The sequence below is a fragment of the Glossina fuscipes genome, unplaced genomic scaffold, assembly GCF_014805625.2.
Source record: "Glossina fuscipes isolate IAEA_lab_2018 unplaced genomic scaffold, Yale_Gfus_2 117, whole genome shotgun sequence".
Lineage (NCBI taxonomy): Eukaryota > Metazoa > Arthropoda > Insecta > Diptera > Glossinidae > Glossina > Glossina fuscipes.
In genome coordinates this window covers 1,278,457-1,301,129 of record NW_023998460.1, presented here as the reverse complement: position 1 = coordinate 1,301,129, position 22,673 = coordinate 1,278,457, and the positions used below count along the sequence as shown (strand labels likewise).

The 22,673-nt window shown below is 33.7% G+C and overlaps 2 protein-coding genes across 12 annotated transcripts in view; one reads left to right on the top strand and one right to left on the bottom strand.

The window, feature by feature from the left end:
• Positions 1-976: 976 nt before the first annotated feature.
• The window catches only part of LOC119640299 (angiopoietin-2), a 175,250-nt gene continuing 153,553 nt past the window's right edge, over positions 977-22,673 (bottom strand). For 5 of the 7 annotated variants that reach the window (XM_038038219.1, XM_038038218.1, XM_038038220.1 and 2 more), the window contains 6 exons: positions 11,493-12,542; positions 8,599-9,175; positions 2,065-2,196; positions 1,816-2,003; positions 1,557-1,743; positions 977-1,229 (listed from right to left, as the gene is read on the bottom strand). In XM_038038219.1, the coding sequence (XP_037894147.1) occupies positions 1,044-1,229; positions 1,557-1,743; positions 1,816-2,003; positions 2,065-2,196; positions 8,599-9,175; positions 11,493-12,542 (2,320 nt within the window). In that variant the 3' untranslated portion in view covers positions 977-1,043. The remainder of the gene's footprint in view (positions 1,230-1,556; positions 1,744-1,815; positions 2,004-2,064; positions 2,197-8,598; positions 9,176-11,492; positions 12,543-22,673) is intronic. The other 2 variants (XM_038038222.1, XM_038038223.1) reach the window with 2 other exon arrangements.
• On the top strand, positions 1,641-20,874 carry LOC119640301 (protein O-glucosyltransferase 2-like). 5 transcript variants are annotated; one of them, XM_038038228.1, is made up of 5 exons: positions 1,641-1,726; positions 3,033-3,164; positions 3,219-4,134; positions 4,595-4,894; positions 4,950-5,214. In XM_038038228.1, coding segments are annotated over exons 1-5 (1,461 nt in total). In that variant the 5' UTR covers positions 1,641-1,724; the 3' UTR covers positions 5,061-5,214. The 5 variants fall into 5 exon arrangements, with proteins under 5 accessions (XP_037894156.1, XP_037894157.1, XP_037894158.1 ...); XM_038038229.1 differs by lacking the exon at positions 1,641-1,726 and having other exon boundaries at positions 2,615-3,164; positions 3,219-3,658; positions 3,719-4,134; positions 4,950-5,216; XM_038038230.1 differs by lacking the exon at positions 1,641-1,726 and adding an exon at positions 2,619-2,949.

Genomic DNA, 22,673 nt, shown 5'->3' with positions numbered 1-22,673 from the left:
AAGCGCCGCTGCATTTGGAGTGATTCTGCAAGTTTATGATACAATTGAATATCTTTATTTTGTTTTACAAAACTAAATTAGTATTTCCATATAAAATGTATACATACACACATAACAAAAAATTCGACTTCTCTTTTACCTGTTTCGATTTTTGTTTTTACTAAAAAGATTTCTTAATCAAGTGTCACCTCTTGTTTTACAGAAATAAAAGAACTTACAGGTAGAGTGTTCACTGAGAAATTTTCGCAGAGCTATACAGAAATGCAATAGAAAATAAAAAAAGATACAGGTAATGAAAAGAACAGTGACGATGGGAAAGCAAATAAAATGTGAAATTAAATTTTAACAAGAAAGAAATAAATGAATATATGAAATGCGAGTGTGATTAAAAGGCATTATAGAAACAATAAATTAACGACAAAATTATTGTCACATGGCCGGCCATATATTTTTTTTCCATTTTTTAATAATTTGTGTGTTTCTATTTCTCTATTCAAAGATTTTCCGTGAATTCATGAAGGGCTCTTTATGTGTTGATCTCTTAGAATTTATGTATAAGTAAAGTATTTGTATTATATGAGTGTGTGCACAAGGTGTATAAATCTCAACTTTAACAGTAAAGAACATACTTTTTTTAATGATGCGATGATAACATTCGTCTTATTTTTGTGGCAGATTTTTTCTTCATGAAAATTAAAAATAAGTTAATAAAAAAGAAAACAAAAAACTTTAAAACGTATACACATATAACAAACGTAAAAATTCTAATAATTACAGTTGATTTAATAATTCTCTATGAAATAATTAAACAATATATAATAGTAAAGAATTGTTATGAATTTGGTTTAGAATTGGTTGTAGTGCTTTTTTTGACAATTTACATTTAAAACATTTAACCTTTAACGGAAAATCAACGAAAATATGTTTAATGTTATTTGATTTGCTGTCTTTTTGTTTCCTATTGTTTACTTTTTCCATGAACATTGTACAGTAAATAATTTAAATTTTGTTTTTGCTTTATTCCCCTAACATTAATTAAGTATTCACGATGCATTGGCATTCATAGGTTGCGGACCACGTGGTCGTATCATCATAATGGCTTTTTTTAGAGTATAATCCCATCCACGCCAACGGAACCAAACAATACCTTGACGTGCCGTCAAATCCTGGGGATCGTGCAAATATAAGCCATTCAATCCCCGACCGCAAGATTTCCACCACCAGCCGCCCTATAGGTTTAGATAAGATTAGCAATATTTTTACTTCAATCACATAGGGAGAGGAGACTGTTAAAAAATTTTATCTTTAAAGACACACACGCCTTGTATGGCATATAGAAAACAAAATAATCTGAGATCATGTGTCCAGTCTCGACTGTCTATATTCTTCTCACTTTAAAGAGATTATAGGCAGTTCTTCTCTAATACTATTATAATCTTTCCTAAAGCAGCTTGAATTGAATTTTCTTATCATACTTGTTGTGCGGGACAAAAGAAAATTAAAACACAATGCGCTATTGTAATGATAATAATAATTTTGTAATAAACATTTCTCACCTTAAGCATACTAGCGCAGTTCAGTGATGAACGGTCATTGTCACGATTGTACGTAGAGAATGGACTATTGTTCGAACCATACCACGGGTCATTTAGAGAATCGCCAGCATTACCTTCATAGCCGTCAATTTCTAATTTGTAATAATCAGCTTCCGAGTGTATTTTAAAATGTGAGTATTGAGCATATCTGCATAATTTAAAATAGATTCACAAATAAAGAAACTTTTTGTAGTTAATTTGGAAATCTAATAAAATTTACCGTTTATTGCCTTCAAAGTCTTCTAATTCAACTCTCAGTACATAATCTTCATTATTTGTGAGCATATAAATGTTTTCATTACCCAACCAAAACTCTTTGGCGGGATCGCCAAACCCGTTTTTGTAATCAGCCCAATCACGATTGAAGTTTTCGCGTGGTTCACCGTAGTCATCACGTCTTTGTATAACCTGTTTTTTAATGGTTTAATAATAATTACACAAAATTTAAATCTAATCTTTTAAATCTTACTGTCCAACCGCCTTCAGCTATTTCCTGTTCACAAAAGACTTTTAAAAACCAATACGTGGTACCACGAATTTGCAGATAAAAGACGCCAGATTGTTTCATGCCAGCGTTTAACAAATCAACGCATGAGAAACCCTGAAAGAATGTTGTAAATGAAAATGCCTGTTAACATGTTTTTTGGGTGTATTTTGCTTTCTAAATACATGCAGTCGAAAGGATTAACTTTTTACCACCTTTATTTACTTAAGACGTTTTTGGTTTTTAATGGAAAATGTTGTTTTTTCTTATACTTAAATATTTTAATCTGTTTTGTTTTTCAATTCTTCTATATGCTTTCGATTGATTTGTATTGTAATTCAGTTTCAAGTAGCTAGTAAGTTTATCAACCTTATTATATGTGTAAATTGCGTTCACATATTAATCACTTTAGAATTTGTATTGGATTATAGCAATTTCGGTTGTTATATTTAAAATAATTCCTTTGCTTTTATTTTATTGCTCAATGTGCACTTAGCCAATTTTTTTTTTTTTTTGCTAAAAGCTGCAGAGGGCATATTCGGTTTGTGTCTTACAAAATTTTTTAGGAAGTGCAATAATGCAATACGCAGTGAAATAAAATTAAAAATTGTCCTTTTTGAACAATTGCCACACTTTGTGATGTACTACGAAACTTAAAACTAAGTTTGAACATTAATTTGGGAAATCAACGTTTGGCATCTCGAAACCATTTAGAAGCACTTATATCGTATAACAGTAATACTCTTAGACATTTTATATCGTAACTGCGGGAACTTTGTTTACGAAACTTAAGAGAAAACGAGATCGAACAAAAAAAATATTGGAGGAATTCTTATCAGTAAAACAGTCCGGCGTTTAAATTCTTAAAAAGTAAAATAAAACTTTCTATAAAAACTGCAAAATATGTTACAAATTTTATTATTCGTGTTTTATATATGGGGTATACATCTCAGGTTTGCCGAAGCCGAAATAAAACTAGTAGATGCTGAAAAGTGCTTGGTATGGGGTGCAGGTATAAAACCGGACGTTTCTGTTCTCCCTGCCCGCTACTTTTTCATAATGGCAATAGATAAAAATGGGCAAAGGTATGTATCTTAAAAATAACATGAAAATGTTAATAATAGTATGTCTTTAATTAGATATCTGGAATCTGCTCCTTTAAATTTCCAAGTGAAAATTAAGGGCAATTCACCTCATGGTCGATGCCGTTCACACGTTGATGTTATTGATCGTGGTGACGGTACTAACATTGTACGCTACACTACGGCGGATTGGTGCGATCAAGTAGAAATCGAGATTCGTTACAACGGCACTCAAGTAGCTCAATCCCCGTATTATGTGCGTAATAAAGTTTATTCCGAGAAATGTTACTGTCCTCAGGACCTACAACTATTTATGTTACACAACAATTGCCCAAATGCTGCAGCGGATAAACAAATCATGTGGGATTTGCATTCGTTTAAACGTGTTAATTTTAGTGCCATTCGCGAAAATCTCATGAAACGTTATAATCAACCGGAGAGTGTTTCATTATGTCATTATGTAGTAAAACAGCAACAAATTTGGCGCCAATGTTATGGTAAATATACTGGCTTTAAAATGTTCATGGATTCTACATTATTAGCATTGAGCCGTGTAGCGTTATTGCCTGACATGGAGTTTTATTTAAATTTGGGTGATTGGCCATTGTCAAAGAAAGGAGGTCAACAACGTACCTCAGGACCATATCCAATTTTTTCATGGTGCGGCAGTGAGGATTCATATGATATAACACTGCCTACCTATGATTTGACTGAATCTAGTGTAGAGAACATGGGTCGTGTTGCATTAGATATGCTCTCGGTGCAACGTAATGAGCACCCTTGGGAGTTGAAAGAAGATAAAGCGTTCTGGCGCGGTAGAGACTCAAGGCGAGAGCGTTTAGATTTAATTGATCTGTCGAGAAAATATCCAGAATTAATAAACGCTTCAATTACAAACTTTTTCTTTTTTCGGGATGAAGAACAAAAATATGGCCCGACGGTTCCATACGTGAGCTTCATGGAATTCTTTAAGGTAATTCACTTATTTCAAAAAATGTTAAATATTTTTTCAAAAATATTTTTCTGAATAATTTTATAATCTGAACTATTTATGTGAAGCTAAGAAAAATTAAAATCTTAAACAAATCAAAAAAAAAAGAATTAAAAGCCGTAATTTGCAAAACAAATAAAATCTTTGATCAGTTATTATTGCATTTATCACATCTTTCACAAATTTTTATATCCTAATTGATGATTTGTAGCTGTTTGTCAACTGGTTTTCAAATAAGATGTATTGATTAATATGAATACTAAAATTCGTTTTGTCATGCTGTTTTCCTGAGGAAAAATATTAAATATAAAAAAATTGTAAGAAATAGCAAGCGTAGTAAAAATCTATCAAAATACAATTATATTTGTGCTCGATACTTTTAATAGAAAATTTGTTTCTTTTATATAATTAGTTTATACAAAATAGTTTTCTTTACTTTTAGTATAAATATCAATTGAATATTGATGGCACGGTAGCTTCTTACCGTTTTCCATACTTATTGGCCGGCGATTCTTTGGTTTTTAAACAGGACTCACCCTATTACGAACATTTTTATAGTAAACTTCAACCGTATAAACATTATGTGCCCTTTAAACGAAATCTTAGTGATCTAATTGAGAAGGTACAATGGGCCAGAGAACACGAGAAGAAAGTTCGGGAAATAATACATAATGCTCGAGAATTTGTCGAGGCCAATCTATTACCGCAGCATATTTATTGCTATCATTTAGCGCTGTTTAAGGTAAGTTTCTGCCACACCTGCAAGCACGTATTTAATTCAGTTAATTCATCCGCAGGAATGGAGCAATCGTCTAGTGGCACCAGTTGTGGTCATGCCCGGCATGGAAAAAGTGCAAACATCTTATACCTGTTTTTGCAAAGAGCCTCAGATTAAAGATGAACTTTAAATAGCTGTGCAATTTTTGTGGCTGTTATAATTGCATTATGAATTAATTAATGGTTTTAGCTTATAACAAAAACGCTTTTCGTGGTAACCAAAAGAACTATATATCTTTATTCCTGATTGAATGACAAATTTTTATATAGTGGTGGTTAAACGAAAATTTTAAATAAAGTTTAATAAGTTGAATGGAACATATCATTTTTATTTAAATCGCCTAATTCTTATTTTTTAGTGGTTAAGCCGATATTTATAATTTTCTTAATAAAATTTCTTCTCCAAACAAGCGTTGAATATCGCATTGCCAGAATATTTGTTAAGTAGTTCCTGGTAATCTTATATTTCCTTTCATTCTTACAAATTTTCTCGTTAATTTCATATTCCATTTATACTTTCCCAAACTGTATGGTACCAACGGGGAAGAGCACTTAACGTTTGATCGAGTATCTGTTTTTATAACGATAATTTTGTTTTATTTTCGCTTTGAACATGAAGCTCGTCGAGGTTCTTACTCCCGATCTAGAATGCGCCATTTTACGTTCCATATCGAGGAAACGCTCATACGCTATCAAGCACCATTGATTCCTCACTTGCTAAGAGGTGCTCGATGACGAGAACCTTTAACCCACACTTGAAAGTTGCTATGGACCTAGCGCGATAACGAGAACAGCAGATCGACACCAGTTCAGGCCGTTTGATGATATCATTTTTATTAAAAGATACCAATAAAATTGACACAGTTGACAATAATCCTAATTTCCATAAGATTGTGCTTTAATTTTTTTAAAAAAATTCTTTTTTGGACGTGTTTCTAATAAAATTTGCCTACTTTATAAGTTCAATTGTCAAACGATTGTTTTTATATCTTAATTCTTCCTGTAGAACTTTTGTTTGAATACAAAAATAAAAGAAATTAGCAAACTGATAATATGTGAAATGAAATTAAATAATGTAGCTTTTTAAATCATATAATTCGAGTGACCATAAATATGTAACGGTATTTATGTGATAATAATAGAATGAAACTAAATCATCTAATGATAATATAATTGATTTAAATGAAGTTAAATAGCTCCATAGTTATGACAATTGGTTTGTGGACTGAACTGACACTTCCGTTCTTTTAGGTGTTGCAAGCATTAAAACTATTTATGCTGTCATCTCGAACTAAAACAAAAAAAATTTAGTAGTAGCAATTCTTATTGATCTGATAAAGCTATATTGATGTTTCGGAAGATAAGTAACAACAAAGGCATGTTCAAGTATTGAGAATTGTAAACAAATGTGGATGCTTATTCTCAGATGTTTGGGAGTTTTAAAAAATTGAGAATCTATTGAGAATCATAGACGCTTACTTTCAGTTGGCGGCAAATTTTTATACGCTTATTCTCAGATGTAGGCAATTTTTATACAAATACTTGAACAATTATTAAAAATTGTAAACAAATATGGACGCTTATTCTCACATGTTTGGAATTATTGAGAATCATAGACGCTTATTTTCAGTTGGCGGCAAATTTTTATACGCTTATTCTTAGATGTATTGTTATTATATATTCGGGATCACTTTCTAAATCGATTTAAGCTGGACTATCCGTCTGTCCGCATTGTTTCTAACTACAGGTTGCAATTTTTGAGATGCTTTTATGAGATTTGGTACACTGACTTGTTTTGTTTCAAGAACGAAGCCTATTGAAAATGATTCGAATCGGACAACTTTTTCGATCACTTCACACATAACGCCTTATTTTGGACGGTCGTTATACAAATACTTATATACTTGTACTTCGCGAAGTGGGGCACGTTATTCAACGGCAGGCTGTGGCCCATTATAGTGCTCTTGCTTGTTCCTCAGCAAAAAAACAACGTTTGATAAACAATCGAATTTCACATTTTTGCATTGTTCTGGAAATTACAAAGGTAAGTAAATATTTGTAACTTGTAGCTGTCGAAATGACGTGAAATTTTCACTCCTATTCTTTGAAGGTTGGTATTATCCAGAAATCATATGGGTTTTTCTACACTCCACGCCCTCTGCCGTAGTTAATTGAATTATTTTTGAGAATGGCTGTTCTGCCAAGTAATTTCTGCGTTTACTTAATAGTGAAAAAAATCGAATCATTTTATAAACGTTGAGCAATATTTCAAATGCTTTCTTAGTTTTCTTTCTTTTTTTTACAAGAGATAACAAAATGCTGCCTATGGAGTAACGATACGAGGGTAAGCTGTGAAAAAAAGGCGGCAGGACAGTTTGCACAAGAATATGGCTTTTTTTGTTGTTAAGACGACTCAACGACAGTGCTTCTATTAATTTCAACTTTTTTTAAAAAATCCCAAACTAAACTTACACTTAACGGGCTATATTCGTAAAATAACGAAAACAAGATATATCTTCGCCGACAATCAGAAAGAAATTGCTATATAGACAAAGAAATTGCGCAAAACAAACTGGAGCAACAACCTTCTGCCTGATGACTTTACTCTAGTAATTTAAATTTACAACACCAAGGGGAACACAAATAACAAGGTCTGTTGCTATTGTGTTTCTTGATGCCGAGTATTTTGCTGGTACTATCGGTAACCAATGTACCGCCCTATTTTTCATTATTGCTAGCAGACCAGTTGACGGAACTTAAAGGTGGTTCAGGCTAAGAAACCATTGGTTAAAATGCTTGACGATAAAATTCATTTTGTATGAAAATATTGTTTTCAAAGCAAATAGTAAATTCGGTCAATCGTATTCTTTTAATCGCTTTATTTTCGATTGCGAATATGAGAGGAAGACCATATTTCAAGTCAATTAAGCTTTCATTCATCATTATCGTTATCAAATACGTATTCAGTTTCCATATATATGGTGGGCCATACATACAGGTAAAAACGTACATTTACACCTCCCAAGCGGCATCTTCTTTCCGATCATTCAGAAGGATACAAGGCATCCAAAATATCAATGAAGGGATGCGGTTTTGGAGGGATCAAGTAAGTAGAAATGCTATTATGTCCTGCTGTTCATTTGCGTCCACTTCAATTGGGCTGAGTGGCAAAGGTACTTCAACGCTATTATTGTGCTTCTGTTTTTTATGCAGCCATCGCCCATACTTGTTTTTTTCCATTTCAAAATGCTTCAACATAAATTCTTGCTTCAAATTCCTTTTTTGCTTGTGCTTGCAAGCAATTACATTATCGTCAACATAGACGGCGACTAAAACTATATTCTCGTTCCGCTTCAACTTGCGCAAACAAAGTTTATTTAGATGTAGTGCGAAGGTTAATTTCTTGAGATCGCCATCATGTTAATAATTTCGCCGTTTGTCTGCTTGTTTTAATCAATAAATCTGAAAACGTTCTTCAAATTACATTTTTTTACCATTTTAAATAATTTACTATTTTTTCTTGGGAAAACAGCTGATTATGGCATTGCGCAACCAAATGGCTGCGTTTACATATTGAAAATAAACTTAGGCGCAACCTTATAAATTGAAAATGAACTTAGGCGCAACCTTATAAATTGAAAATAAACATAGGCGCAACTGTTCACCTACCTTTATATCTTTTAGTGTGATGATATCCGTCGAGAAAGTCGTGTTCACTACTGATGGTTTATTCTTCACACTGGGAAAGATTACGCCACCTTTGCGTGAAATTGGTTTGGTAGGACTGGTAGATGACGATGATTGCGATACCGAATTGACCGGTGATGATGAAGTCATCGTGGCAGTTTGCGAAGTGGAAGAAGAGGAGGAGGGGGATGAAATGCTATTGTTTGTTGTGGCGATAGTAGCAGTAGATGAAGTATTTTGATTAGTATCAATACCGGCAGCTGTAGTCGAATGTTTTTGATTATGGATATAGGGAGTTGTGATATTGTTGTTTGTACCATTAAAGGCGGACGAAGAAGAGGAGGAAGAGGAAGATAGTGATGTGGATGAAGAATAAGTTGCCAACACAATGGTTGTTGGAGTTGTGTTCACTGTTAGTGTGGATGGAATAAAAGAAGCAAAAATAGAAGAAGAAGAGGGTGTAGGTGTTGCTGCTAACGAAGCAGTTGAGGGTGTAGTCTGAGCTGTGGTTAAAGTGCTTGTTCTACTCGTTTCTGTGTAGTCATCAATAACGGAGTATCTAGATTGATATATGAATAAGGAAAAGTAGTTTTTGTAATAGTTGCTTGTTTTATTGTTTGTTCGTAGAAGGATTTGAGGCTAAATAGCAGGAAAAGAGGTGTTTTTCGGCAATTTTTTATAAGGGGGAGATATTTTTTGTATACGCTAGGCAAATTTTTTCTTCCTCGTCGTGGTACTTATTATGCAATAAAAAACTACTATTGCAATGAAAGCGAATCTTTTTTTAAAAACTGATTAATTGTTTCAAAGATGCTCAACTTTATTGATCTTCTCCTCATTTCTATATATCACACCAAGTATTCACGATTGCACATAACGGTTCGTAGGATTTTGATTGATAGTTTGTTCCAAAAACTCTGTCATCGTTTACCATGTAATAACTATATTTCATGATGCCCCTGTAAGCATCTTGAATGTAGTCGACAAGTATAATATCAATAAGGTTTAGGTTCATTCATTTTTGACATTGATGGGCAAAGAATGCCTAACGAAAATTTATATTCACATCTAATTAAAAGTGATGAAAGTGTAAATTGCTTAGTTCTCATGCTTGTCACTCATATAGCACGACTTAGCGATCATATTCGCATGATCATGTCCGCGAGTGCTAAGTCAGCGTTCGCGGTTCCAAATATCAAGTTTACTTTGGTCTCTCTCTTTCTTCACCTCTGTCTGACAGTCACTTGAGCTATTTTTCGTATTAAAAAAAGGAAGCTGCGAAGTTAAGGGATCATTGGTTTTAATAATGAGAACATTACTAATTGATTCCAAATATCCCAAGTAGGAAAGAAAGGAAGGATGTACAAATATATGAGATTTTAGTTTTCAGTATCTCAATATTCAACGGGATGGCTAATATTTCTAGTCTGTAAAAGCAGTTGAGATGCATTAGTAGAGGTTTTTTTTTAGATGATCAATCACATAGGGGTGTCTCATATTATGTGATGGCCAGAAAGAAGAAGTGAATGCGGTGAAAGTTATACGGAAGTGATCACACGTAGTGGATGTGTACCCAATCGGTAAGTGTTACGTCTTCGTCTACTGAACACTGTAAACCAAAGTAAACTCTTCCTCACTGAGGTTTTAATCCACGAATACCGACTTGTTCGTTTGTTTGTTTACGCATAATTGCACCGAACGCAAAAATCAAGCTTATTTAACATGCCGAAGTAGTTATAACAACGAGCATGAAACCTCTTAGTAACAAATGTACCTATCTATTAACTAAGCAAAATTCAACCCGCGGGTACTTTTAAAATAAATATTCCCTTCATTTTTCGATTTTAGCAATATGTTTGGGAATGTCTAAGTACCACCAAATTTTGAGATTATATTCAATTTCATGCATATTTTATTGCAGCTCATAACGAAATATTCTTTTGTAAAGATATGAAAAAATTCTAGGGAAAATCTTCTGCAAAACAGCTGTATAATTTACAGAAATTTGTATAATGTATAGAAATAATGCTTTGTGGTTGAGTTCGAAAATAAATCAAACCCTTTCTTTACAGACGACATTATGTTGTACTTCATAAACAACATTATTTAGGGATCAGTTTAGAAGGAATTAAAACTCAGTTAAGAAGGAATTAAAATTCAGTTTAGAAGGAATTAAAACTGAAATTTCCACCAACAAATCTACATATGATGCTAGTTATTCTTATTTGTGCCGACTGATTATAACTGCGTCAGCAGTTAAAAACCTTCGTAAGTTGAGAGCCTTGTTTGATAATGAAGATCCAACCGTGATCAATAATTTAAAAGAAGTAAATAAATTGTAATAAATTAAGTACGACTTGGTAAACATCTTGTTATCGGTACAAGCTTCAGTTCTCGTTCAATTTAAAGCACTTGCATTATATGCAACAAAAATTTGCAAAAATTTGTGTCGACAATATCTCTTGGAACTTATTCAAGAAATTATATATTTGATTTTCAGACAAATCATTCAAAGGACAGACGTGATTGCTAAGGACCAATGTATGCACAGCATTTATAATTAGTTACTTGAATTGGTATTCGAAAAATATTTAAATTTTACATATATATGAACTTATGTATGCTTTTGAAATATGATTAAGAATTGCACTGTTAAGAGAGTGGAGAAAACAAGCAAATATTAAAACTCTGTTATGAGTTTCGGAACAAAAAATTAAAAAAGACGAATTAACCTTTGAAAAACCGTTGTAAAAACGATTATAATATTCTACCGACCTTAAAAAGCATTGCCGATATGTGTTTTTTCAGGTATTTTAAGAAAATGTTTGTGTTAATTTGTGTGCGGTTAGAAATTTAATTTTTTTTGATGTACAAACCTATTGGGATCATATTCTACCAAACGGTCAATCGTAGGATCCATTAATAGTTCAGCTGGTACTGGACGTTGCGCTAACAATTGTACATCATCTTCTTGTTTTTTTAACCTCCGTTCGACGATATCCAAATTATTAATGATTAAATTAGTTTTTGTCTTTAAGTCTTGATGTATTTCTCCAATAGCTCTCTCCTGTCTTTGTGTGCGAGAAAGTAAAGCATCTGACTTCGGTAACAGATGATCTACTGATGACTTGGTACCCACTACTACATCCCACACCTCGTCCATTTTTTCCGACACTGACACCATGGGACGAATTTGCTTTACAAGAGCATCAATTTTGCTGGATTTAATTAAAGGCAGTACAGTAGTGGTCACATTTAAAGCGTTCAACTGTTCATGATGATCAACAACAGCGTCATGAATATCGCCTACCATGCGCAACATACGCCCAACATTTTCCGAGACTATATTAATATGAAATTGCAATTTCTTGTCTATGTTACCGGTAGTGTCACGCAATTCATTCAGTTCATTGGAAACGTGGGACATGACTTCAGCGTTCATAGCTTTCGTTATTTCAATAACATTCATAGTGATTTGTTTCTTTTCACTGGCCTCGGCATTTATTTCATCTACTTGCAAGAAATTATTATCGATTTGATTTTTCAATATTTCTAATTTTGAATCGATATCGGTGACTTTTTGATCTAGCAGTACTAACCGGTTGTCGAGCTGTATGCTAGTTGTCGATGTTGCGGATGGAGGGACAGGTGATGACCGAGCTGAATTGACGTGACCGCTAGCGTCACTTAGACCCCTATTCCCCAATTGCTGGGATTCAACAATGTCATTCGATAACTTAGTGTCGAGAGAACGTAGTTTTGATATAACGGCATCGGTTTTAATTAGGTTGTCGGAAACGCGATTGTCCAACATTTCCATACGGCGCATCATATGTTCGACAGATTTGTCCAGGTTATCAATACGTTTCAGCTTACCTTCCAGTGTATTTATAATCACCTCAAATATATTCAGAAGCTGCTGTTCTCTGTGAAAAAATCGGGAAAACATTCTCAGATAAGTTATGAAAGTAGCGATAATAAGTTTGTATTATTTATAACTTATAATATATTTTTTAATTTTCATCATATATATTAGGTACTTGATTTAATTTCAGTCAACGAATTCCATAAATAAAAATGATAACGAAAGCGTTTTGCATGTAGCGATTAAATTGAATGATTTTGACATTCGTTTTAGGGTGCAAAGTAATATTTAAATATAGCTGGCAAAGACACAAACCAAAAAATTTGTACAGAGCCCTTCTGAACCGTTAAATGAATTCTGTTAAATGAAGTTGTAGAAGAGATTTTACGCCGTACTAGTTTCAACTTTTCCACGCTTTGTCAGCCTCATTTACGACATAATGTAAAAATTTTTCTTTTCAAATATCAATTAATTTATAATATTTTTAAAAAAAAATTTCGAAAAGTTATATTTTAACTGTAATTTGCCTTAAATCCCTCCGAGACTTCGTCAACAGAATTCTGTTAACGGCTTACCGGAGCTCTGTAAATTTGTTGGTTTGTCTTTTTGCTAGTTATATTTAAATATATCTTCGCATCCTTCATTTCTCTAGGTAAAATAACAGTTCTCTGTTTAATGTCATTAATTTATTGCATTTTCGACTTTCATCACTTTTGTTCTTTATTTACGGAAATCTGCTGCCGACGCCCACCAAATACGTTCAAAAGCTTATGGTAGTGTTGCTTTCTCATATCGCAATTCTCGGTGTTGGTTTCAATGATTTAAAAGTGGGAACACGAATTGACTGAAAATGCCATTTTTTGCCCGCTTGTTGCAAGAGTTCTCAAGGATGCACTGTTGCAGCTGCAATAGGAAATTCTGCCGCACCCAGTGCATCCACCAGACATGGTGTAACGCAGTGTCAATATGTTCTCCCCTGTCCATCTGAAAAAAAAATGATACTTATTTTGTAGGCCACTCTTCAGTGCCACACAGAGAGGATTGAAGACTATAGAGTGTTCTACATGTCTTAGCTGAACTAGGTAGTTCGAGGACAATGGGGGGATGAGGGAGGTTGGGGCTTCCCGTGAGCCTTAGACAATTTTTCACCCTGCCGTGCCTATAGTCCCCTTCGGCCCACGATGTCTATGCGAGAAACCGAAGTCGGGTCTGTGGGCACCTAAGCAGCCTTCGTCTCATAATTAAAATTCTTTTTATTTCATTTTTATTTAGTTCCTAATAAATTATACTTCAATTTGCTTTGAAAAACTTTCTTATAATGTCAATGCATTAATTTTAATGTTTGAGTATTAACAATAATTTTATTTCTTATTTAACAAATTTTCTTCTTTTTATTAGATATCTGTTATAGTTGTATTAGTTCACACTTGAATGTTTTTAACATTAATCTGAGTGTAGATTTTAGACTTTGCTTATTTTGTACAATGCTTCGATTGTTTCTTTTTATAACTTTGTAACTTAATAACATTGTTTTTTTTTCTTTCTTTACGTTTATTGTCAGTTGTTGGTTTGTACTTTTAATTCGCTGGAAAAGAAATCCTCTAAACAAACCAGCCTATAATTTTCCAGTAAATTGAACATAGTATTTAGTACATAAACACGCGATTCGTTATTTGCATACAAATCGTAGACTTGTAAATGGTTCTTTTTTTTTTTTTAGATATTCAAAGCCGTGAACGCGCACCAATATATTTCCATAAACATGAAGAATGAATTGTCATAAACCGGATGTAGAAAATAAGTCGTCGTATTCATATTGCATTATTTCCTTGCGAAAACCCTTCGAAACTAAATGTTCCTTAACCAAATCAAAACTTGTTAATTCGTATTAAGGTGACCTGTATTCAGCCAACGTGCAACACATATCAGACCCATAGTATTTTCCAAATGCAAAGAACAGTTAACAAAAGCTTTATGTTTTTTCTTTGCCTAATAAAAGTATAAATGTTTTAATTTGACGATCATGACGAGGTGAAATTAAAAAAGAACAAAAACCCCTTTATCCTTTTTAGAAAATTCCGTAAACTGAATTTACTGTTGACCTTACTAAATAGTTTATAATATTTTTCCATTTGAAATTTTTTGAAATAACGACTTTTTTTTTTTGAATGAAATGTACATGTATACTTCATAATAAAGGAAAATGCAAAGAGCCACACGTACGAAACATTTACTGGAATTATTTAGTACGCATTAAATTGCAATATGCTTCAATTCCTTCGAGTCGTTTAATATCAGTATATTTTTCCTTTTTTTCATTTAGTATATATATTTATTTTAATATTATATCAGTGAATTTTTTCTGTCATTCAAGAAAATTACAAATATCTGACCAAACTCTTCTTTTCTCTCTTCCTCTCCTTGCAACAAATCAGAATGCCGGAAACAGCTGTTGCTAGAATAATGTTTGCTACAACAGCGTCTTCTGAAGTCCGCTTGTTCAGATCGATGCAGTATTTTTTGGCTGGCACGGTTGAAGGTGTGCGAAAAGGGATAGATTATTAGATGGCTGCCAATACAGTTCATTCGACACGGTATCGAAATGGTATCAGAAAAATATGGAAAAGTTGCAGAAAGTGATGGAAAATGTTTTAATTAACATAGATTTTTCTCAATAAACGCCATTTTCAAGTGAAAAAAGTATCAACCATCTAATATTTTTTCTTCAAGTCTTGCAATGAAAAAGCGTCTTTTTTGCGAATTTGTCAATAATTTATCAAAGTCAGCCTTCTAGTGTCAGTGTCTTCGTGTTCGACCCATTGTTCGTATAGTCATTTATATTCCAGAACAAAACTGAATTAATTACATGAAAAATGATGTTTATGAAAATCGATTGCTGTTGGTTTTTGCTTGCTGAACAGTTTTTCAAAATTGGAAAAAAATTCACTCATTTGCCAAATATCACTTCAAGTATCCATTTGTTTAGTTGATCATCCGCATGTACGTGTTGAATTTTCATAGCATTAGTTTTATAATTACTCTTGCAACCAAATATTTGCTTCAATGGATTTATTTAGATTCTTTGAAATAATATTTTCAGGGTGCAACTGAAAGGTATGTATGTGTATAGCGAGTTTTTGCATATATGCGTAAATAATAAATATACGTACATACAAATATATATATGCTATTTTTAAATTAGTTATTTGCCGATATTTTAAATCGATTTGTTTTCCACTTGACTGGCAAGTTAATTCATTCGGAGCTAGTGACATCTCGTGAGGTAGTTAGCGCTTAAAGTGATCGATACCAGTACATTTGGTGTTGTAGTCAAAAGTTGCAGAAGGTATGTAAAAATATCAGAATGCATGCAAAAATTGCATAGGGCAATTGATAGAATTATTGCTGATATGCATAGATTATCGTAATGTCACTAAATTCGAATTTCCATTGTTTACAACTAATTTGAGTATACTTTTTATGCTATGATAACGCACAACTATGCCAAACTTCTATTGTTATATTACGTAAACCTTTACAACAGACTAGAAGCAATTATATGTAATAAAAATGTAAAACAAATTAAACATCAAAATTTTACTTATTTCCAAATTCTTTTCCTCACTATGTACATGAATCTTTACGCAACCATAATAAAACTTCCATCTAGTTAGTGGATTTCTAATCCAAATTTAATGAAAAACGTCTCAAGTTAAAGACTTACGGCTTTAAAAAAGATTCTAGGGCAGGCTTTAGCGCAACCTTTGCCAATAAACCAATAAGATAGGCCTCTGAAAGTGCTTGATGGGCTTCGGAGATTTCTTCAAGAGGTGTCTTAAAGCAAGCGAGTACACAGAAACCGTGAATACGGAATGTTATTTAGATACCTATTGTAATCCTTTTATTATTACGTACTTACTTATTAGATCCGCGAATAAAGAAATTTATAGCTGCGAATATAGGAATTTTTTTAATCCGCGAATAGTGAAAACGCGAATGAAGGAAGCGCGAATAAGGAGCTTTTACTGTACAGTGTTTTCTCCTTGTTTTCTTCAAAATTGGTTCCTTCTTCAAATAAAAAAATCATCATAAACTATGTTATATGTAATCTGTCCAAATTAAGCTATCATAAGATAATTTTGGCGTTAGCTTGCAACTAACACGTGCTTGTAGGCAACCTATTAATTACCTCTCGTATAAATTTCCATAATTCCTATATCCACTTCTTCGGTCACTAATTTTTTACAATGCGTGTATAACGGCCATATAGTGTAAGATAGCCTGTGGCACTTTCGTTTTTGTCACAAATGTGCACACATACTTTGACAAATTGTAAATTTGTTAATAAAAAGAGTTTGTAAACGTTATGTATGTACAGTATGATTAATGTATTTGATGACGATGATGATGTTGCTGTCGTTATGAGTGTATATTTTTAATTACATTAACTCACATGGTTTGCGCATTTTAGCAACGATCCATAATATATGAGCTCCAAAAGAATTTAGCAGACGAACGTTTCCTTAGTAGACTCAAATGGAGAGGTGAGACTGTAAACATGCAGATACATGGGTACGAAGATACAGATATTATTATTATTCGAATCGAACAACACCAAAAGGCCCTTTCCATAAATAAAAAAGGCCAATGTATTGGTGGACAGAGACGTGAACTAGCGTTTACTTTGGCTATGAAGAAGAAATGTACGCAACTTAAAAAATTCATTATAGTCAAACAGATCTGCAATCTATAATCATTTCCGTTATAGCCAAAACTATGTGTTTTTCTAATAAAGAAAGTGGTGTAAGTTTTATTCATACTATCGAAATTTGAAATTCCTTAGCCTAGGGTGAACATAACTTTTTTAATTTTTTAAGAATACGCTACTACCACGGATTATTTTTTATACTATATGAAATTATTTCTCACATCCATTACAAATAAATACAAAGGTAAACAAAAATTTATTGAATGTACTGACTTATACTAAAACGCATTCCACAAATGGCTTCACCAATCGCAAAAGGAGGCTATCCTCTAGCTGCGCTTAACATGTACGGGTCACATCCACGTCAACACATGCATTTACAACAACCATCTAATCATCCGCACATGCAATACCAAATCCTTTTGGATTTGTCGGTGATAGTGAGAATGTGCGCAAAGAAAACATTAGAAAACGAACTTCCGATATTATACGATTAGCTGAAAAGTATAATTTTTTCTTGTCAAAGTAATGGACACAAATATTTGTTAAATAAACGCAAAAGCTTTAACAGGATAATTAAATAAACGTACTTAGAAAAGGAATGAAAACTTCATAATTCGGTAACGCCGTAAAGTAAGTATTTTACATCACTTCGCTTAATAAAATTCTTCATGTCTTTTTTTTGCTATAAAGAAATTATACTTTGTTTCTTCCAAAAAAAGTATACTCCTCAGGGGAGGGGATCTAAAACGTTAGCTGACGTGGTCCCAATATCGCAAAAGTAATTTTCTTGTAAAATATGTTATCATTGTTCGCCGATTTTTTTCATAAACAACAAAAAATTAGAGTTCGATGCGATATAAACTTACTTCGCGAAAAATTAGATAATTCAAATCTTTCTGAGGTTAAAAGAAATTTGGCTAGAAAACTTTTTCTGCCTATGTGAAATTCAAAATCGAAACAAGAAAAATCCAATCAAGTATAAACAAATCCAATAACACAAAAAAACGAGAAATAATTTATATAGAAGTTGAGTGCAATTATTTAAATTTAAATGTTCAATTTATAGAACGTTATGGGCGATAATATACTCAAAAACCATAGTCCTTTATTTATAAATGCACTTACATACATATATATATATGTATATATATATAATGCTTCGTTTCCCTTTCTAAAATCGCATTCCAAGTTTAGGCCTTATAAACTAATCGAGGGGTTATACAAGACCAAACTTTTTAAGCGATACGTTTTGTCATTTTTATTTAATAAAAAAGACATACCTGAAAAAATATTGTTTTAATGGTAAGGGCTTTTATGTTCCTACACGTACATTTCCGATATTTTGAACGAAACTCCTCTTACTTTCAAAAAAATATATTTCAAAAATCAGATTCTCATATTGCCAGCTAACCAAGGAGTCATACAAGCGGATTTACGTTCAATGCACACGTCCATACATTTGACCTGAAAAAAAGGTTTAAAGCTTTACTGCATTAAGTGCATTTATTTTCCATCAGATATCGATGTCCCATATTCAGTCCAGAGATTCGTTCTTTGAGATTCGTTTCTTGAGATTCGTTTAATGACTTAACACAACGCATATTCCTACATTAAAAATATAACGCGTTATTATTAAAGAAAACACTTGTGATAGGTACTTAACTTAATGCGTAAAGACGAAAAATTTATGCTTACAGCTTTTTTTAAGTAAATAATTAAACTATTTTAATATTTGGTATGAAATCGTTCGTGTATCAACCAAAAAGGGCATACTCGAGTATGGGTCTAACCAAACACATGTACATCCTTTTCGTAATGTAGGGATCATCAAGCTCTTTGGACCACCTTTTTATAAAACCAAGCGCGGACCTAGCTTTGCTAATCGAGAGCTCAATATGCATTTTAAAACGTAACCTATGGTCAAATAGAACACCTAAATCTGTGATCGAATCGACATCCTCCAACTTATGCGAATCTATGAAATACTGAGTAATGAATGACTTTCTTCTCGAGAAAGAAAGCTTCTTACATTTACTCAGATTTGGTTTCAGAAGATTCACAGAGCACCATGCAACAAAATTATCCAAGTCACCTTGAAGCTGATGTGACTGCGATTCAACAGCGAAGGAGGAAAACAGTTTCACATCATCCGCATCCATTAAGATCTGGCTGTAATTAACCACCGATGGAAGATCGTTAATGTATAAACTAAATAAAATGGGACCTAAGTGGCTGCTTTGAGGTACGCCAGACGTAACGGGGAATTCATCCGAGGTGATAGAGTTAAACAAAACCCTGAAGGATCTATTGTGCAGATAAGAGCTTATCCATTTCACTAAGTAGGGTGGGAAACCAGAGGCTTGGAGTGTAAAGATAAGTAGTCTATGGTTAAGCAAATCAAATGCTTTGCTTAAATCAGTGTAAATAACATCTGTGCGAGAGCCACTAGAAAAAGCCTTGAAAACATGACAGGTAAACACTAACAAGTTGGTGACTGTAGATCGCCCTTTACGAAAGCCGTGCTGGTGCGGAGAAATATACGAATTAATGGCAAAGGCCAAATGCTGAGTCACAATTCACTCGAACAACTTTGGCAAGACACTCAACTTGGCTACGCCTCTGTAGTTCTCAACAAATTGTCTACTTCCACGCTTGTGGATAGGAATAAGGAAACTACTCTTCCAACACGAAGGGAAAACACCTAAATTGAAGAACAGATGAAAAATCTTTAAGATCACACCACATAACTCGACAGTGCAAGATTTAAGTACACATGATGGAATTCCATCAGGTCCTGGCGCACAACTATATTTTAGAGAACTCAACCCTTTAAAAACGTCATCTTCCGAAATAACCAAGTTAGGTATTGAAACCGAGTGAGTTATAGGATATGGGTAGTTTGCTGAAAAATCGAAATTAGCAGTCGAAAAGTTACGTCGGAAATACTCAGCAAATAGATTTGAGATTTCAAAATCATCCGGGAAAGAAATATGAGAGGGATATGTGGAAATTTTTCTTTTAGAGTTAACAAATTTGAAAAAGTATGTAGGGTTAGCAAACAGAGAGGATTTAATGAACTGAAGGTATCTGCAGTAGTATTAGCGGTTGAGGGAATTAAATTTATGCCTCGCCACCGAGCGAAATAGTCGAGCGCAGAGCTACTTTTCGAATATTTTTTGAATAGCGAGTTTTTTCTATTCTTGCAATATTTAATTGTCTTATTAAACAAGGGGGGACACCTGCTTCGAGATCGGCACTGCTTGATCGGAACAGATGCAGCAATAGCTACATTTAATGTATTGTAGAACGATGAGATTAAGCTTTCAATACTTCCGGTTGAGAAATCAAGCCTCATATGTGAAAGACGATGTTTTAGCTATACAATATTGATTTTATGAAAATCATAAAATTTATTTAAAAAAGTTTGATTTGGCACATTAAGGCAATTCAACGAAGCATCATTCTTATGATGAAAGGAAATGCACATTGCTGGATGATAAGAATTCGCAGGTAAACTAAAAGGTGGACAACGATTTACACTAATCTCAGGGAAATTGACAAAGCAGAGATCAAGCAGTCTACCATTACAATTAGGGGTACGGTTGTGTTGCACCAAATTATGATCAAACAATTCATTAAAAAACACAACAGCCCTATCAGACGTTGAAGTAGGAATCAAACAGCCAGAATTGTCACTGTTATACCGAGTGACTTGAGGCAAGTTGAAGTCACCTAATGCAACGACCAGTGCACGAATGAGGGCCGCGTGTTTGTTGTAAATGGAAATATCAGAATTTGGGGGAATATAGGAGCAGGTCATAAATAGATGTTTATTAGGCATTTTCGCATAAATGGCGATAAATTCAACGTTAGGAGAAGTGGGAAATTCAATTAAATTGGATGGGACTGACGCAGACATGGCAATTAATACACCACCACCATTGCGATTCACTCGATCATTTCTAAAGACTTGGAAGGAATTATGAAAAAGTGCCGACGAATGAAGATCGGGTTTCAGCCAAGTTTCAGTGAAGGCCAAACAGAAAATCTCCGTGCTCACTGAATATAGAAAAGTAGAACGAATTTTTGAATTTAGGCCTCTAACATTTTGATAAATGAGATATAATGGGCCTGAAGAAACATTCAGTTTTTTGAAGGCGACAAGACTATTGCTTTGGTATTACAAGGACGATCTCATGGGATAAATTTCTTAATTAAGGGTCCTACTGGCGACAGTGGTTTGTTTAACAACATATCACTGTTTTCAGTCGGAACTAGTATTTTAAAAGAGGAGATTGCCCTAGATTGAGAAGGAGCCATTTTGAAGATGCTAACGCGCTTTAAGTTGACTGATGGGACTTTCGCCGCCAGATAACTATTTATGTTATCCACCGATGTTTCAGGTGCCAGTCTTGACACAAATATTGCTTTTCTGGAAGGAACTGCCATCAAGCAAATGTCATGTAAATGGCCATACGTTTTTCTTAGTATCTGTCAAACGAAGAATACATTTTTAAAATTTCAATAATAGCTATCATTTGGATATCGTTTTGTTACTTTCCGTTTTTATGGGCATGTTTGGTTTGGATATTTGAGCTATTATGGCATAGGTTTATTAAATGTCAGCACATTGGGCGGTTTCTTGCCAATTACTCGATTATTTCGATTGGCTTACAAATTATACGACCCGCATTATTATATTACATCATATTAGTTTGGGGAAAAAGAAATCCATTATTTTTTCGGTAGATGGCTGCACTGATAGATTTCTCGTAACCTATCGATCAAACAATTTCAGAGCTATGCTCGTTGGAAAGGTGACATTTCGCAGTAAAAAAAATTCTTTTGCTGTTTTTTGTTTGGTGCATTCAGTTGTGAGTTACAGCGTGTTAAAAATGGAAGTGAACAAAGAGAAACTTCGGTACATTTTACAGTTTTTCTTTGACAAAGGCGAAAATGCAAGCCAGGCGGCTAAAATTGTGAATGGTGTTTATGGTTCCGATGCCAATTATGTGCAATTTTGGTTTCGTAGATTCCGTTCAGGAATTTTTGATGTTAAAGATGCAACTCGCATAGGTAGGCTGCTCGTCGAAATTGTCGATAAAATCGGAAAAATGATCGAAGTTGACCGGCATGTTAGCAGTCGTAACATCGCCCAGGAGCTAAAAATCGACCATAAAACAGTCTTAAACCATTTACACAAAGCTGGATTCAAAAAGAAGCTCGATGTTTAGGTGCCACACCAATTAACAGAAAAAAACATGATGGATCGAATTTCCATCTGCGAAGCCTTGGCCAAACGGAATGAGATAGACCCATTTCTTAAACGGATGGTGACTGGAGATGAGAAATGGATCACATACGATAACCCTGTGCGAAAACGATCGTGGTCAAAGAGCGGTGAAGCACCTCAAACGGCCAAGAAGGTTTTGCTGTGCATTTGGTGGGACTGGAAGGGGATTATTTATTATGAGTTGCTTC